Raw genomic sequence first — 16898 nt, 5'->3', positions numbered from 1 at the left:
ATACCATATTTGCATTCCCGATCAGCTTTCTCAAAACCATGTCGAATGATCAGCACTCACCATTTGACAAGTCTGGTCTTACGGTTCACATGAAATTCCTACTATAGAAAGCTAAATTCCAAGATAAAATCAACATGGGGTCCATAGCTGATCCTCAAATAAACCCTCTAAATTCCATATTAAGTGCCGACAAACTGCATGGTCACGAAATACAACTCAAATAGAAATGCAGAGCAAATGAAAATTTAAGACAATCTATAATTCCCTTCTTTAAACATAAATTTAGTTCTATTGTTTCTAATACATCTGGTTAACAATACTGTTTTGTAATGCTTCAGTCTAATGTCAGTCAGACCCACATTTTGGTATTGTGACGATGGATGACAGCAGAAGTTTGAAGTAAATTGCTGATAAGATAGCATGATGCATTAAAAGTTGGTCCATGACAATCGAACTGCATAACGAAAATACTATAAGAACAAGAAACCAATATAAAGAAATAGGAAACACATATTAATCCTGTACCACAGACACATTTGATAGGTTAATTATACCCTCTCCTCACAAGCAGTGTTTCAAATGACATGAGAATGCCTGAAGTGAGCAGAGAGCAAGCACGGTAAAAACCTAGAGCAACATCATTACACTAGAGACACTGGCACCAACATCGCTAAACCCACTAGTTCTAGCTAATAAGCTGCAAAGAGAATCAACATGAAGTGTTCAACACCAAGATATTAGTTTTCTTTGCAACAATTAATTGCAAGACAAAATACACATTACTGGAGTTGAAGATGCCAGCGAATGGTGAAACGTCGGTGAGCACGGGCGCGGATTGCTGATCAGCACCGCCATGCTGATACGGTGACAAGTTCGCCGCGCTGCCAATAGAGTGTGAGCCCAACCCCACATTTCTCCACATGGAAGCCACGGACCTGCACCCGCTTCAGGAGGCAGTCAGCCTGTGCGTCCGCCAGGTTGCTGGGAGGAACAGGCGCAAACCCACCAGCTGCAAATGCACTCCTCCATGCCATTGGCTTGTCCGCCTTGCCCCGCCCAAGCACCATGTCCTCAATTCTTGGCTGAATCAGAAACTTCTCGATCTTGAAAGCAGAATCAGGATCAATGCCGGCAGCATCAAGTGAATCAAGGAGGAACACACAAGACTGAAAGCAATTCAAGAAGTGCTGCGAGAATGGAAGGTCAGCACGATCGCCGCCATGGTCTATGGCAATCACAATCTTAGGACCTAGCTGTTTCACCAACCGAAGGATCGCTGGCAACGGTGGTGCACGAGCAGAGCAACCAACAGGGAGGACAACAGCTACAACTTCATCGCCTGTGGTAGAAATGAGCTCCGCAGGATTGATCGTATCAGCACTGACAGCATTGAACTCAAAGGGGATTCCAAGGTCTGCAGCAAACTGTGCGATGTTATCCCGGGTAAGACGCAGCTCCAGTGGATGGTGCGAAGCAGTTGATACAAAGGCAGTGAGCTTAACGAACGGCAGAGCTGCACCACCTGCGCCGCGGCGGTGTGCAAGCTCCTGCAAGAAGGAAGCCCACTGGCCTCCAACACCGAGATCAAAATCAATGACATGGATGCAGGCAGCTGTGCTGCCGGCAATTTCGTCAAGAAGCGCCTGCGTTGCGGTGAAGTTGGTGAACTGGAGCACGGGCGAGAGGTCAGAGAAAGACTTGTATGCCGCTAGCTTGAGGGCAACATCGAGTGGTGATGTGAGGCGGCAGGCGCCGTGGTGGCCTTCGGCGAGCGCGAGGAGGAGGGCCTCCTTGAGGTAGGAGGCGGAGCGGAGGAACGGCTTCCCGAGCGGGGGAAGCTGGTGATTGAGCCGCGCCAATATCTCTCGCGCGCCAACGGAATTGCCGGCTTCGGCGGCCTTTGCCGCCGCGGCCAGCTCGTCCAGCAACTGCTGCTGCGCCGCCTCCGCAGCCGTCGTCTTCATCGCCCCGTGGGGCGGTGGCGGCGAAGGCTGGAGCTGGAATGGAGCAGGGCCATGCAGTGGTGGAAAGGGGAGACCCTGCGCCGCCGCGGCCGCCCGGTTTCTGGCGAGATAGAGGTCGTCCCCCATGGATTGATGGCGTTTGGGCGGTGGCTGGAGGAGTGGGGACTGCTGGTTGTGATTGGGGAAGGACGGGAGTGGCATGAAGAAAGTTGTGGTGGGCGGCGGCTGGTGCTGGAACTGGTGGAGGAGGGGGCCGGGCGGCTGCGCACCGAGAAGAGGGGGCTTTGTGTCGATACCTTCGTGGAACAGCACCGGAGGCGGGGGCGGCTGGAGGGAGGCGGACTCCGTAGAGAAGAGGCCGAAGGCTGAGGACGCCTTGCTGCCCCCGCCGCTGTTGGTAGTGTGCGACACCGCACCCGGGGACGACATGTCGGAGGCGACGCCGCCGAGGTGGGGATCGAGCGAGAAGCCCGGGGGGTCCGCGGCCGGGAACCCGAACCCCGCATTGTCAAGGAGCGGCTGCTGGTGCACGGGAAGCGGCGGCCCCGGCTGATCCAGGTCGCCGGCGGCCCCAATGATCCAGTTCAGGAAGGTCTGGTCCTGCCCCGCGGCGGCGGCGTTGCCGAGCACGGCGTCCCAGTTGTCGCCGCCGACGAGCCCCATGTCGAGGCCGGCGGGGATCGGCGGCAGCTCGCAGCCGCCGGCCCAGTCCTCCTTCCCGCCGCCGCCGTGCTCACCAGGGGATCCCCATTTGGTGGCTTCGGTGGCGGCGGAGGCGCTGCTGTCCGAAACCGCCGCCACGCCGGTCGAGTCCGCGGCGCCGCCGCCCAGGGACGACGACAGCGTCGATTTGGAGTTGTTGGGGCTGTGGCTCAGCGTGCAGTCCAGCACGGATCTCGGCTCCACCAGCGCTCTCGCCTTCCCCTCCGGCCAAAACAGCACCTTCCCGCCGCCGACGAGGTCTGCTGCCCCGCTCCGCTCGGCACCGAACAGCGCCGCCCTCATCTACCTAATCCCACATAATCTGGCGGCGAGATCTGGGGAGCAGCGCAGCGCAACCCGGGATGGCTTATGGCTAGGAGGAGTTCTTGGCGCGGCGCTTCTGATGGGGTGGGGGACGGGGGGCGTGCGAGAGTATAGAGCAGGGAGGAGGGTGGGGGCAAGCAGGAGCACCGCGTGCCCTTGCCTGCCTTGTGCCTCTGCTCTGTTCTCTCTCTCTCTCTCCTCCCCTCCCCTCCTGCTGCTGCTGCAAGCTGCTATGCTATGGTCTCCCTCTCTCTCCTTGCTTGCTCTGCGAGTCTGTGGCCTCTTCTCTCTCTACTGCAATCGTCCCTGGATGCGTGCAACATAAAAAAGGTTTAAAAAAGTGTCTCCTCTCTCTCTCTCTCTCCGTCGTTTTCAATCTGCTCCTAGCTTTTAGTTTTTTTCCTACCTACGCTTTACTAGTATATCTCCCGTAACTCTGAGTTACAAGCCACGGGGTTCGTTTTACCTTTACCAGTAAGAGTATTTTAATTGTATGTGGATTGTGGAGTGCGGGATGCAAAATTTATCTTTTGAAGCAAAGCAAAATTATTCGAAAATTATTGAAGTGGCGCCAGGCAGCCGACGCAGATGTACTGCACCAAATCTTTGGGGGAGCTTTGACGACTGTTTTGTTCGGTTAACAGTACGCGCGAGACTCCAATCATGTGACGTCTACGCCGTGAACGAGCATGGCATGGGTACTGTATGGCTAAAAACGTCTTGACCACATGTTACTGCTCACCCTTCATGTCTTGAAGCCTTTGTCCTCACGTCTGGCCACCAAAGTAGCTGTCGTGAATCGTGATGGACTGATGGTTGTAAAAAAAAGAGGAGCATGCGCTTCTTCTTCTTCTTTCCGTTACCAACCCTTTCGGTATTTCTCTGAGTTTCATGCCATGCAAAGTTATGCATTTCGACACAGACGATTTGTAATTGCATATACTAGATTGACTGCTAAAAAGGTGTGGCAAACGACAACAATGAAAACATACCTAAACATGGCAAACTTGATACACCAAATACAAAAAGAAATTCGACATGACGTTACCTTCATCAGGGCATTCCATCAAAACAAGTTACGGTGTTTAAAAGGACGGGATTATTATCCTCGTCTTGACCTTTTTCCTTCTAACGCCATTTTACTTATTGTTAACGCAGCAATAAGAAGCATGATAATCTAATCACACCTTCACCTCCCCTCACACCGTCAGCACTACCACCGCTATGCCGTTGCCGCCACCTTCGTAACATTTTCCTAGCAACTTCAAATATTTGCTATCCTATTCTTCAAGTCAAAATTTAGTATTGCTATTCGGATGACCGTCCCATCCAACGTTTGAAGTGTGGAAAATGAATAGTTTGTTAGAATGAGCAACTAAACATGAAAATCTGTTTGCCAACTTAGGTAGAGATTCAAATGAAAAGAAAAATGAATAGTCCATTGGAATTACTCTAATCTCGCCATTTAAATAGTCGCCCATCACTGACCATCTGGGGGAGGGGGGGGGCGCAAATGTCCCCTGGCACCCCATTTCCCATCTCATAACTTGATCGTTAGGTGGAGATAGGTTAGATTCTGATGCAATTGAATGGTATAATCAAATTATAAGACCAAATTACTTGGTTTTCATATGAAATATGTTCTGTAAGAGAACTGTGGTACGGAAACGGTATAAAATTACGTGGAAAATGTTACACTAGATTGAGCCCAAGTCAATGAATATAAGATTTAATGCAGCATCACATGAGCTAATTATGGACTAACTAGGATTAATAGATTCTACTAATCAATTAGTCATGACTTTGTACAATTAGTTTTGCAATTAGCTTGTATTTAATCCTCCTAACTTCCAAATATTGAACTAATTTTTAGTCATGTGGCTCCAAACAGAACCTAAAATAACATAATTTATTATTCGTGGAATTTCGAGGTAAAAAGGGAAACGTTTGCGTACCTCGAATTCCCAATTAAGAGTCTGTTTGGAACATAGGAATGTAAAACAGAGAAATGGAAAAAAACGTAAGAATTGAGTGGAGCGAAAAGTAGAAATCTATAGGATTCCAAAATACAGGAATGGAAAACTTTGACTGTTTGGATCCCAGGATAAAATGTTGATCTTCACATGCCCAATTAAACAAAATAACCACAATGCCCACTTAATTGAGTTGCTTTGTACTAAGTTTCCAAGCTAATTAACAATTATGCTAGAATGGGAACACTAAAAACATGCGAGTATCACACTCAGTTTTTAGTTCTGCTAGCCTTTTGTAAGAAAAAAAATCTGGATGCCTAATGCATAATCAGTACAACTGCCATTTATCAAGTGCCTAGCTCACTAACGATCTGTGAGAGCACACAACAACATATTAGAAGAAAAGACTGAGACAGCACACAGCAGAGGAAGAGACTCAGAAAGATTTCCCTTGGCTGATGCTTTTTTTTCCTTTGAAATGTGCATGGATGGTTCCCTTTCCTTTGGAATGGAATTCTACAGTCCTTTGTTCCAAACACAGCCACACAATTCCTTTCCAAAGGAATGAAAATCTCCAAAATTTCTTTGAAAAACCTTTGATCCAAACAAGCCCTAAGAACATCGGGGCAACGCAAGCATAGACAAAAGCATGTGAAATCCCCGGCACTTTTTTACTGCGGAAAGGAAACATTTTACACACGGCGTCGTCCCATCCTATCGGGCAGGCCCGTCGCGCTGGATTGGAACATTTTGAAACACAGCACGCCGTGCCCTGGCACCGTTTGAGCTGCGGGGGCAGAGGATCCTGTGCCATTTTCTAGCCCCGGCCAGTCGCCTCGCTCACTTTTCACAGTCTTTTGAACAGTGACCGGACTGACTGTGACCAGAGGGCTCGACTCGAGACCAGGGCCGCGGCCCGGCCGGGTCCAAAAGGAAATAATAATAACCAGAGACCCCGAAAGAAAGAAAGGGATAGTAGCCGGGAAAAGAAAGAATTTCTTAAAGCCAATTGGTCCCAAACAAATACTGGCACTATCATTGCTACCCCCTCTGACCAAAATGCCCCTGAAGAGTCTGAAGATAGGGGTGAGTGATTGCCCTCTCTCTCATCAGATCAGATAGGAAGTAAAATCGTCGTGTAGTTTACTGTTTACTGAAGCGTCTTCGTTCTACGAGTCGAGTGCTACTCATCAGTCAATTACAAGTGACAAAGGACGTACAGGGAAAAAAAACTACAACGAAGCAATGTCGCTTCCACGTGTCACGGTCCCCGGTGGGCCCCAGCCACTGAAATTTCTCTTCCAACCAAAAATGCCCCCATCCAATCCATACAACAAAATGTCCCCATCGACGCGGATAAAAGAACGCCCTCCTCCTCCTCCTCCTCCTCTGCTCCGGGGAAGAAAAGAATAGCTCTAAAAAACTGTGGGGAGGACGGATACTGATGTCATATTTTTTTTTTCCTGTGGCAACAAAGTTTTCAAAGAGACGATCATTGGGCTGTTTCTTTCCCATTTATAAATGAGGGACGGAGCCCCTAAAGCCTTTTGGCATTAACGATGGAAAGCTGAGATGAGTTTGCCAAGGTTGCTTCCCTTTCCTTTTGGCCAGTGGTCCCAACAGAGGGGAGCGTTCCCTTCCCTTCCCTGCAATTCACTGACTGCATGAGGCGAAAATTGCATACTTTCTTTCATTTCATGTCTTCACCGTGGCATGGAAAATGCCAAATAGATTTCTGCCATGAGAAAAATGGTAGAAATACAGTGGTTATAACAATTCCAGTACCGTGCAGTTTGTTTTCTCGTGGCTGGCCACATCGGCTGCTCTGCTGCTAGCGTGCGGCAAATTTTATCGCCTGGGAACGTGTCTTTGCGCTGGCCGTTCTGTCAGCAAGTCAGCACGCGCGATCGCTGGACGGTGGCAGCGGCACATGGCAGAGCCGGGGGTGCTGCACGGTTCATGTGGTCTCGTACACTGTGTTGTACAGTGTACCGGATGAATGGATGATGATGATTATGGTGAACGTCCCGCGCTACGGAGTACTGTATTGGCAGCTCTCCTTTTTTCAGTGATGATGATGTGTGATGTACAGTCCTAACCGCTGACGCTGAGAAAGGAAGAGAGGCTATAGGGATTGGTACATATTTTTTTTCTTTATAGTGTTATAGAAACTGGGTAAGTCTGCCGGTTGAGTTTTATGGGGATGAAACTCCTCTTACGTATATGATGAAACTCCCACTTCTCTCTTCTTGTAAAGATCTTGTCAAATCAGCAAAATTGCTGATGTGGGATGGAATTTAATACTCATAAAATTTTTCTCAAAATTGCTGATGTGGGATGGAATTTAATACTCATAAAATTTTTCATGAAACTCCACACTAGCTTTAGAATTTTCTTTTTATTATTAGTTGTCTGTAATCTAATGGCAATATAATTTGTACATGTAAGTGGGCCACTTCCGGTACGATTTCAACGGCAAGCAGGCCCGAAATCTAGCTGGAGAGTCTTCTGGTCCGGGCCGGCAGCCGGGAAGATCTTCTTTGGTGGGTAGTTGGGCCAGACGTGAAAAAAAGAGAGCTGCCCAACTTTCGCCCAATCCGCAACTGCCAACTGCTAAAGCGTGGGGTAGTCGACATACTCCAACTACCCAATCCGTTCATCATCGCTGCCTCGCGTATCCTACCAGCAGATCAGAGATCTGTTTGCGATTTCAGTGACACTATACTAGGACTCGCCGGCTTATCGCGCGGTCCACGCCTAGCCCGCCGCAGCGGCGCCACGAGGCCGAGGGGGATGCGGGATGCCAACTCAAACCGGCGGCTAAGGCTAACCACGAGCCACGACTCGTCGTTGGCATTTGCCGGTTCCGTTGGCACGAACGCCTAATCCTGCACGGCCGAGGCTGACTGGCTGAGTGCTTCGGAATGGACGCGACTACCGACAGGGCACAGGGGATGTGATGGTGCGTGCGCCGGACGACAACGGGGAGCGGCCAGCGCGGGCGGGGACGCCAGGCGAGCGGGTGCGGGCGCGCGGCCGACACGGCGGCGCGGCAGGCGCGCGCCACAGCCCAGCCTAGTAGCCGCCGTCCTTCCTTCCTTCCTTTTCACCGGCACTTTCTCCGACGCCGCCAGCCAGCCAGGCAGCGCCATTTTTTGCCTCGCCAAGCAAACCGGCCGGCCGGCCCCACCGCACGCACGCACGGCGATCGGCGCTGCCACCCTGCACACACTCTCGAGTCTCGAGAGTGTATGTGTATGCACTATGCAGTAGCCACATTCGTTTGCTTTCGCAGTTCACAGTTCAGACCAACACTCCTTTCTTCTAGTCGATCAATACGCGCAAACAACTTTGCACTGCAAGCAATTAACGAAAAAAAAGCCTTGTTTAAGCACTCAAGTTCATCATGTCCATGTCGACGGGATCGATCAACCGAAGCTACCATCTCTGCAACAGAATGAAAATAATTAACGAGTGAATTAATAAAAACGGCAAGTTGAACTGAATTAGAGTCGAGCTTAAGAATGCCAACTTGGTCACATCGAGGCGATGGAAGCCCCGATAGGTTAATCGGTTCGATGATACGGACCGGCTCCAAGCTGTGCCGAAACAGTGGATCGCACTGCATGCCATAATGGCGACGCGCATGGCCGCCCACAAAATCTATGCGCGGCTGCTGCGCGCGGTGCCTCAAGCCCTCAAGGGCGGGGACGGACGGATCGAGACATTCACGTGCGGTTGAGTAGGTGGCTCCGCCCTTCCCTGCCTCGTTGCTCGCGCCCCCATCGGCCAGCGAGAGATCTTCTAATTCGTACGACAGGTTGTGTTAAGAAACACGCCGAGTTTCCCTTCGTGAGGATGGTGCGTGGTGGCCCTTCGCGAGAACGCTCTCCATGCCTTTGATGCGCTGATCCCAAATCCGATCCCCTGGTTAATCACAAGCCTCAGTTGAACACACAGAGTAAGGTCGAGTACATGGATTATTCTAACCGTTTGCAAAAACGGGCCTGTTCGGCTGGACTTATAAGCTGGCTGAAAAGTTGAAACGGCTGATTTGCTGTGAGAAAAAAATACTGTTCGGTGGCTGATAAGCTGAAGCGAATAGACTCAGAGGCTAAAGATGCAGAATAAAGATTTGACTAGGTCACTAGCTAGGCGCATGTCTTAGCCACTTGACATGAAGAAGAAACCCTTAGCTTTGAAAAGTACACCTCGGCACCTTTAGTTTATTCTAAAATCACCCCATACATTATGTACCGTATATATTTCGATCCAGCGGTAACGTCGTCAAACTGATTTGCTTATGGATCCTTCCTCCTCATTCTTCTATCTACCATTGGAACGATGATAGAAAGCAGAGGTTGGGCCGCGAAAACACATAGCCTTCTCTCTGATACTTCATCCTTCTTGTGCCTCCCTCCATGCCGTTTTCTCTAACCTATCCATGTACTCTAAGAGATCACTACAAGCAACCACACCACTCCTCCATGTTTAGCCCAAGCTCTACCCTGGCTCTCAAGGGGCAGCTAAAGCTAAGCACCACCACTACTGTCCTTATAGCTGCGTTCATCCTCACTCTTTACATAAACTCTTGCGAAGCTCGCCATCTCCGTGTCCATGGTAAGGACTACTCAGGAATGCTGCCTGCTTCTTCCTCACCACCCAAGGTAACCTATTTATCTAATTCACAACTATTAACTACAATCATTCCATGGAATTTACTGGATTATCCGTTCGGTCAGATTCTATCTACTCCTTAATACGTAATGGTTTTTATACCCTCTTCATTTTCTCTGTGGAGTTGTTCCACAGGGTGTGACAGATGGTGGTGCTTCCAAGGGGAAGATGAGATCCTCATCGGAGGTTCCAGTTGGAAGCAACATGGATACATCAATGGGCAATGAAGCAGTGATTGCGGCGAAGAAGGAAATGGCATCATCAGGTGCAGTAGTTAGAAATGCTAGACATGTCGTTAGGGTTTTGCGGCAGCTTCGTCGTCATGGGCATGAGGAGGGAATCCATCTGGATTACGCTCAACCTAGAACCCACACTCCGCATCATAACCGATGAGAGAATGTCATGTATCACTTGCTCTGACCTTAATGTAGCTATCCTTTAAATATTTCTTCGTCTTGCACTTTAAATATTTCTTCGTCTTTTCATTTTTATTGGCCTTTAGGCGACATTCATCTGTGTATGCAAGTATGCAACTATGCATGCTTGAAATTGACTTGGTGCTTGTTAACCGTAGATATTTTGGATACCTCGAGCGAAACATGAAACCGTATCGTTAGATTACCCGTCGATGATGCCTGTACAAACTTCGTAGCTAGCCACCTTGATTGATATGTTGGTCATTCATAGACAGTCGTCTGATTTGCAGGTGATTCTTGCCGTGGTTCTTTGAGAAAAAGATCAGAAGGGATGAAGGTATGCAGCATGTAATGCATTTCCAACATGTGTAGCATATGTAGCGATTGGCATAACAAAGCATCTGCCAGGAAATGATATAGGAAAACTTTTTTCCATCTTGCTGTGTAGGTGAGGTCGAGCTTGCGAGAGCGGTCGGTGCTAGGAGCGGAGTCGAACAGCGAGCTAATAGTAGGATCGAACACGACCACAGCTTACACCGCAGAAACCCTAGTAGCCATGGACTACCTAGATGCTCACCCAGCACCGGCTGTTCATAACAGGTAGCAGTGACGAGTGCATCAAGCAGACAAGCGACACAAAACAGGGGCTCAAATCTATCTGGCCTCTTTCCTAGTCAGTTGATATATACAGTGTGGTTAGCAGTTCTTCAGTTGCCTGATCTCAGTGCATCTTGTGCTTTTGTATAGAGAAATCAAGAATCGAATGTTTGAATGAATCCCATTCACAACTAGTCAACCATGCATTCATGCTCCGTGAGTACGTGTTCATAGTTCACAACCGTAATGCTCATCTATTTCTTGCGCCTCTATTGTACAAAGTTGCAGCCGAAATCATTCCGCTGCCCTGTCCTGATGTCGCGTGCACAACGTATATGATATTGGCTTATCGTTTAATAAGACGATGAAATAACAACAGAAATTTATTGTCAGTTGAGCTTCCTGATAAATTACCATGACTAAATCATGTAACTCCTAGTTCTCAAGTACCCACACCAGAAACCAACATGAATTTTAGGCACAAAGTACAAAGAGTATTATATGCCTAGTTGTGGCAAATATCTCAATCTTCCCAAGAATGTCCCCTCCCACCACATCAATCTTACCAACAGTCAGCTGTAAACAATGCAAGGTGAGCAATTGGAAGGGGATAGCCTGCTTCAAAAAAGACAGACATCCCAACCCCAGATCCAAGCAAAATCTACTTGTGGTGTGCCTCCATGTGATGCATCCAGACGCTCTGTAGAACCAAATGGATCAGAAGCTTCTCTTCCGTTGCAGATTATCATCAGCTGCATTTCACAACGAATGGACTAAAGGCACTAAGGAATTGTGAGGTTCGCATCCCGAGCTTGAGGTCAACTTCTCCGCCACCCAACCAGAAGAACCCCTCATCCAACTTGGTGATAGCTTCATCTATGATAACCTGAGGAGGAAGCTTTTGCATCAAGTACCTTGCTAATTTTGCACGTTCACTCTACGACGTACATTTTGAGCAAGTACATAAAAATCTACCGAAAGCATCAACTTGACAAAATGTTATCCACAGAGCCAAAGCTAGTTATTTCCCTGGTATTAGTGATTGGCTAGATTCCCTGTAACTTTCTTTTACCCTCTTTGTACATTTTATCTTTTTAATATATATTAAAGGCCTAGCACCTCCTGTTCTTTTGAAAAATAAAATAAAATAAAACTGAGAATGTTTTCTCCATACTCACAGGTCACAGCTGAATGCATTTACTCTTATGCAGCTGGAGTAGGATCATCTATCTATCGGCTACTCCTACCATTTATTTGTTCTTATGTAACGGGAGTAGGACTGTAGCCATTAGACAGCTAAATAAGATGTTTAGTAGAGAATGTCGTGTATGGATATGCAAATAAATCTTTGAATTTAAGTTGAAGCTTATGGCAGCATCTTTGCAATGTACATTCTTCAATAGCTACAATGTAACTACAAATTTACATTACCGGTATGTCTGTTTCCATCCCGATGCATGTGACAGCGTTGTGCACAAACCCAGTAAGCTTGTGTGACTCCTCTTCTGGTGCCAACCTCACTGCATTAGACAAGTAAAAAGCAAGGTCGGTTTCAGATGACAGCAATAGTAGGCCAGCAGCCATTCAAAATGCCTAAGCTATGGTATGCGTCAATGCTTATTACTAGGCAATGAAAATGTCCAGAATGCAAAAGAAGCACATTTCTTTCAGTGGATATATAAAGTATGGCATGCACCATTGTTTCAGAAATCAGTAGAACTGGCGACTTCTTGTGGCCTGGCAGCAGGTTTAGGTCAGTTCCTGACAGCACCAACAGCAATAAAGTAAAGGGCAGAAGAATATCCTGCAATCTGGCTAGGAATACAGACAAACTTTGCCCATAGTGGAAGTTATTAAGGCCAAAACTTTACTAAAATGTTTTAGTAGCACATCTAACATCTTTTCATTATCAAGGTTAAGGCTCTCCATTCCTCAGTAATACCGCTGCAATAAGCTTGTTGCAATCTAGATTTAGTACATTTCTACATCTTTGATGATGGCAATCTGTGTTTAGAAGAACTCCCCGTATATGAAAAGAGGAGCTCTATGTGGAGACAATAAATACATAGGAAATAGTTCCTGTCCTAGCTGCTGTATAGCATCAGGAAATGAGATACACCGTGTGAATCCACTCCATTTCGTTTGTACACCATCAGAAAGAGAGGGGTCTAGGCTACAGATTTCTAATTAAAAACCAAAGGAGGCACCATACACGCATCAGCCTACAAAAAAAATAAAAATAGAACTTCGATTATATTGTAAGAATCTTACTGTTAAATCTCTTTTTGGGTATTTGCTTCTCATTTAGTTCGTACAGGAAGTTCTTGATGTTTTCAGCGTTAAGCCGCGCCATATACTGCAAGGATATACATTTTCTCAAGATAAATATAAGGTCATAAATTCAGAATGGTATTCTGGTATCTTAAAGCTTACCTGAACAACAACAACATAGTATTTTGAATTTTTTGGATTGCTGCAGTCAACAACATCTGCAGTGGCTTGGGTGTTCACCTAATAAACGAAGGACATATTCATCATCAAGAAAGATTATTGTCGGATTTTGAGGCATGGCCATAAACTGTAGCTCTACACTTCTATGCTTAGGAAGTAAATCGTTACATGTCATTGTTAGTTGTAGCCCTCAAAGAGTATTTCATTGTTCATAGAAACAAGGCTATATCATTGGTAAATTATCCTATCCTTTGTACAGCTATTAGAACTGTAGGATTTCAAAAACACAAAACTAGAGCAGTTCTTCCTGTAACAAGTCAACTGCAACAGCACTCACCCAACATATTAGTACAATCATAGAATGGTACAGAACATTACGAGCAACAGAAGATAGCAACAGTCTTATTAACTGTAATCAAGTATGAACATACAATAGAAGATAGCAACAGTCTTATTGAGTGTAATCTAGTAGTAGTCGTCTAAAAAATCTGAATATTACAAGCATTTTTCCATCCTACAATACAATTCGTATATCATTTAACAATCCAGAAGCAATTAATCTTGGACACCATTTCCTTCATATTCCACATGCTACTAACAACCTAATGCAGCTTGCCTAAATCGACCAATAGCATGACCGCACCAATCACTCGACAAAACGCCATATCAACGTAACTGTAGCGAACCTAACGCAATTAGGCAGGCTAAGTGCTCGACGAAATGCCCTCAAGGAAATGGAAAGGGAACACCTTGTACCATGACGATGCTCTTGCAGAGCTGAGCGACCGAGTCGGCGCGGAGGAGGCCGCGGCGCTCCTCAAGGGGACGGTCGTAGTAGTCCGCGGGCACGCGCCGGAAGGCGAAGTCCCGCACGCCGCGCGCGGCCAGGAGGACCGAGAGCCGCGCCTCGGTAGCTCCCGCCTCGGCCTCACCGTCCTCCGGGGACGCCGCGGAGATGGAGAGCGCCCCGATGCGGCGCTGCTGCACGGCGAGCTCGAGGTCCGCGATCCGGCCAAGGATGCGGAGCTGACGCGCCTCGAGGTCGACCGCCGCGGTGCCCATGGTCGCCGGACCTGGCGTGGGGCGTCGTCGGAGGCGAGTCTTGACCTCTCGCGGGCTGTCCCGCTCCTGCAACTGCAAGTGTAGAAACCACATATGCAGGCTGACTTTCCTGCTAATATGGGCTGAATGGGCCCAATAAAACAGTAATGGAGGGTTGGCCCAATTGTGTAAAACCCAGTCCAGGATATGCCTTTTTGTTAATTTGGCCCAATTGACAAATGAAACCGACCAATCGTGTTTAGCTTACCTATTCCGCTCAATGTTACCCTCAAAAAAGAAAAAAAAAACGCTCACTGTTTCTTTATGCAGAGCGTTGGTAGTAGATAGTAAGCTCACGAGCTGGCATGCGTCTTGAATTTTCAATTGAATACCGGCAAGAAAAATTTTAGATGGTCATTAAGCATGCCCGTCATCGCACGCCATGGATACATTTGAAGACTTCAAATTCCTTAGATTAAAGTGTTCATGTGGCATTTATATATATAATGGGTAGTCTTTATCAAAGACAATATAGCTAAGAGAGAATGGAAACCTAACTTGAAGCGTTGTTATCGCAATTTAGATGAATCAACGCGACACCCTTGTTCGTTGCTAGATTTCTTCGGAGAACGATGAATAGTTTTTTCTTTACCCTAATCGGCCGAGTTCAATTTCACATATATTTATAAGATGGTTAAGTGGCGTTGACGTGGTTGACACCGGCCAAAGGCCGATAAAATCCCATGTTTCATTGAGGAGCAAGGATTAATTTGACTTGATGGGATCGGCTAACAAGAAGAGATAAGCAGAGTAAAGAAAGAGCATGCAGGCCAGCACATGTACGGGAAGATGATTAAAATAAAAGGAAAAGCCAGTTGCCGCATGGAAAGGAGAAGTCCATGTTAATCACGCATCCACGCACGGACAGGTCGGATTAGCAACGATTCTTGACTTTAGAGTCCATGTATCTTAAGATTTCCTTTTGTTTAGATATTTATGTTAAGGCAAGTTTTGTTTAGATCATTGTCGTAGCCCGTCATAAGTCATTATTGATATAAATATGTACCTCTAGCCATTGTAACATATATATCTTAATAAATCAATACAATTTTTCGGCGCCATGCTGCCAAACCCTTAGAAGTAAAAGTAACGTAGCTTTTCGACGAGTTTCTTCTTACGCGCAAGGCTACATCGGTTTTGATCTCTAGCGAATTTGTAAGTACCGTCACCCGGTCATACGATCTCTATCGGAACTTTGTAAGTTAAGTCTTATATTCTGATATTCGGTCGTGTGGCTAGTTATCGAGTTAACTTAGATTGCAAGTAGAACTTTCTAGGTTTTGTCCAATATTCTGCTTGTCTTCGACGTTGCTCACAGTTATCAAACATTTAGATCTGGTTAGGTTGTCTTCATCGGCTCCCTCACCTTGTTTAAACATTCATAGTTATCAGATCGTATTGGTTGGTAGACTCTGCATGCTCTTACTACCTTATATATATGCTAGGTCCGATAGATCTTTACCCCTACCTCTCGTATTGCTAACTGTCAGGCATTTGACATCAGCGTGTTACCATTGAGAGCCGATGCTTCGGTCGAGTCTTATCCGTATCTCACGGAAGCATGATGAGGTCATTGAGCTGATAGGGGAGCGTACAAGGCCTTGCTGCCGCGAGCCTATCTATTAAGATTAACGGGTCAAAGTTAATACCCTCTCACCGTGTTACCTTATCTAAGTTCAATTACATGGTTAATATATTGATTAAACTTTGTTACCTTAATAGGCTTGTAAGAGGTAAGCAAGAGGTCTTTGGTGATTGTACTCTAGTCTTTTACGTTGTCAGATCGAGGTGAATGGCCTCTCATTCGTGTTGCCTTATCTAAGTTCAATACACTTATTAAGATATTAATTAAAATCTGATAATATATCTGGCTTGCGTACAATCAGCATCAGCTGGTCCTTGTTGCTATGTTCTAATCTTTTAAGTTAGTCGATTGATGCCAATGCTCTGTCATTCATGTTACCTTGTCTGAGTTCAATACACTTAACAAGATACTGGCTAGATCTGTTAGCTTATCTGATAAGTGTGTGGTTAACAAGGGCTCCCTTTTATGGCTGTTGCTTTGTATTGCTTCTATCTTAACCCGTCGGCTCATACAGCCGATGGCACTGCCATTAATGCTTCTGTTTATTTACACCGCATGATTATATTGAACATATCTTAATGGTGTTTATTTGAAGAATGCCTACTCAAAGGCTTTGCCGCCTATCGACTCAGGAATTTTACGTTCCCTTGTTAATCGCAGGTCAAATTGACTAGCACGCTGCGCACCACTCGCGAGCTGATTTGAAGCCTGCACTGAAGTTAAGCAGATCTCTCAGGTCCTCCGTGTTGTTCAACGTAGAAGTCTGAAGTCCAGATTTGCGTCCACGGACGTAAAAAATAAAGCACCTCAAGCGGGTGTTATGTTGGGCTATTTGGCTCAGCCTTGGAGATGGTCTTCGACAAAGTTCTACATTCCCGGTTAGCCACTTGAGTCATTATTGCAAAAAGGGAGGACTTACACCATATACAAGAAAGTGCGGCAATGTTCGGGAGGGTGGTCAATAACAGAGTGATAGGTACGAGGTGCACTAATAATAGACTTTGTCTTTAGTTTGAAGTCATCTTTTTTATTTCCATAAGATAATAACTTTTGTTGTGTGTTTCGATCACCTTCGGAATGAGGTTGTAATAACGAGCATCTATATCTG

General features: G+C 46.6%; 3 protein-coding genes across 3 annotated transcripts; 1 reads left to right on the top strand and 2 right to left on the bottom strand.

Moving 5' to 3' along the window:
* Positions 1–492: 492 nt before the first annotated feature.
* LOC117865706 (uncharacterized) lies at positions 493–3296 on the bottom strand. Its single transcript, XM_034749944.2, has one exon. The coding sequence runs from the start codon at positions 2967–2969 to the stop codon at positions 843–845; it is 2127 nt and encodes a 708-aa protein (XP_034605835.1). The 5' UTR covers positions 2970–3296; the 3' UTR covers positions 493–842.
* A 5789-nt stretch (positions 3297–9085) lies between these two features.
* On the top strand, positions 9086–10846 carry LOC117867079 (uncharacterized). Its single transcript, XM_034751412.2, has 4 exons — positions 9086–9630; positions 9776–9905; positions 10347–10393; positions 10505–10846. Exons 1-4 carry the CDS (start codon positions 9385–9387, stop codon positions 10658–10660), a joined length of 579 nt encoding a protein of 192 aa, XP_034607303.1. The 5' UTR covers positions 9086–9384; the 3' UTR covers positions 10661–10846.
* A 172-nt stretch (positions 10847–11018) lies between these two features.
* Positions 11019–14235, bottom strand: LOC117867068 (uncharacterized). Its single transcript, XM_034751402.2, has 5 exons — positions 13861–14235; positions 13087–13164; positions 12925–13009; positions 12085–12173; positions 11019–11539 (listed from the first exon to the last, which is right to left on the bottom strand). Exons 1-5 carry the CDS (start codon positions 14164–14166, stop codon positions 11402–11404), a joined length of 696 nt encoding a protein of 231 aa, XP_034607293.1. The 5' UTR covers positions 14167–14235; the 3' UTR covers positions 11019–11401.
* Between the last annotated feature and the right edge of the window lie 2663 nt (positions 14236–16898).

Source organism: Setaria viridis, chromosome 1 (genome assembly GCF_005286985.2).
Source record: "Setaria viridis chromosome 1, Setaria_viridis_v4.0, whole genome shotgun sequence".
NCBI lineage: Eukaryota > Viridiplantae > Streptophyta > Magnoliopsida > Poales > Poaceae > Setaria > Setaria viridis.
Note: the sequence above shows the minus strand (reverse complement) of the source record. Positions and strands in the feature narration are given on the sequence as shown.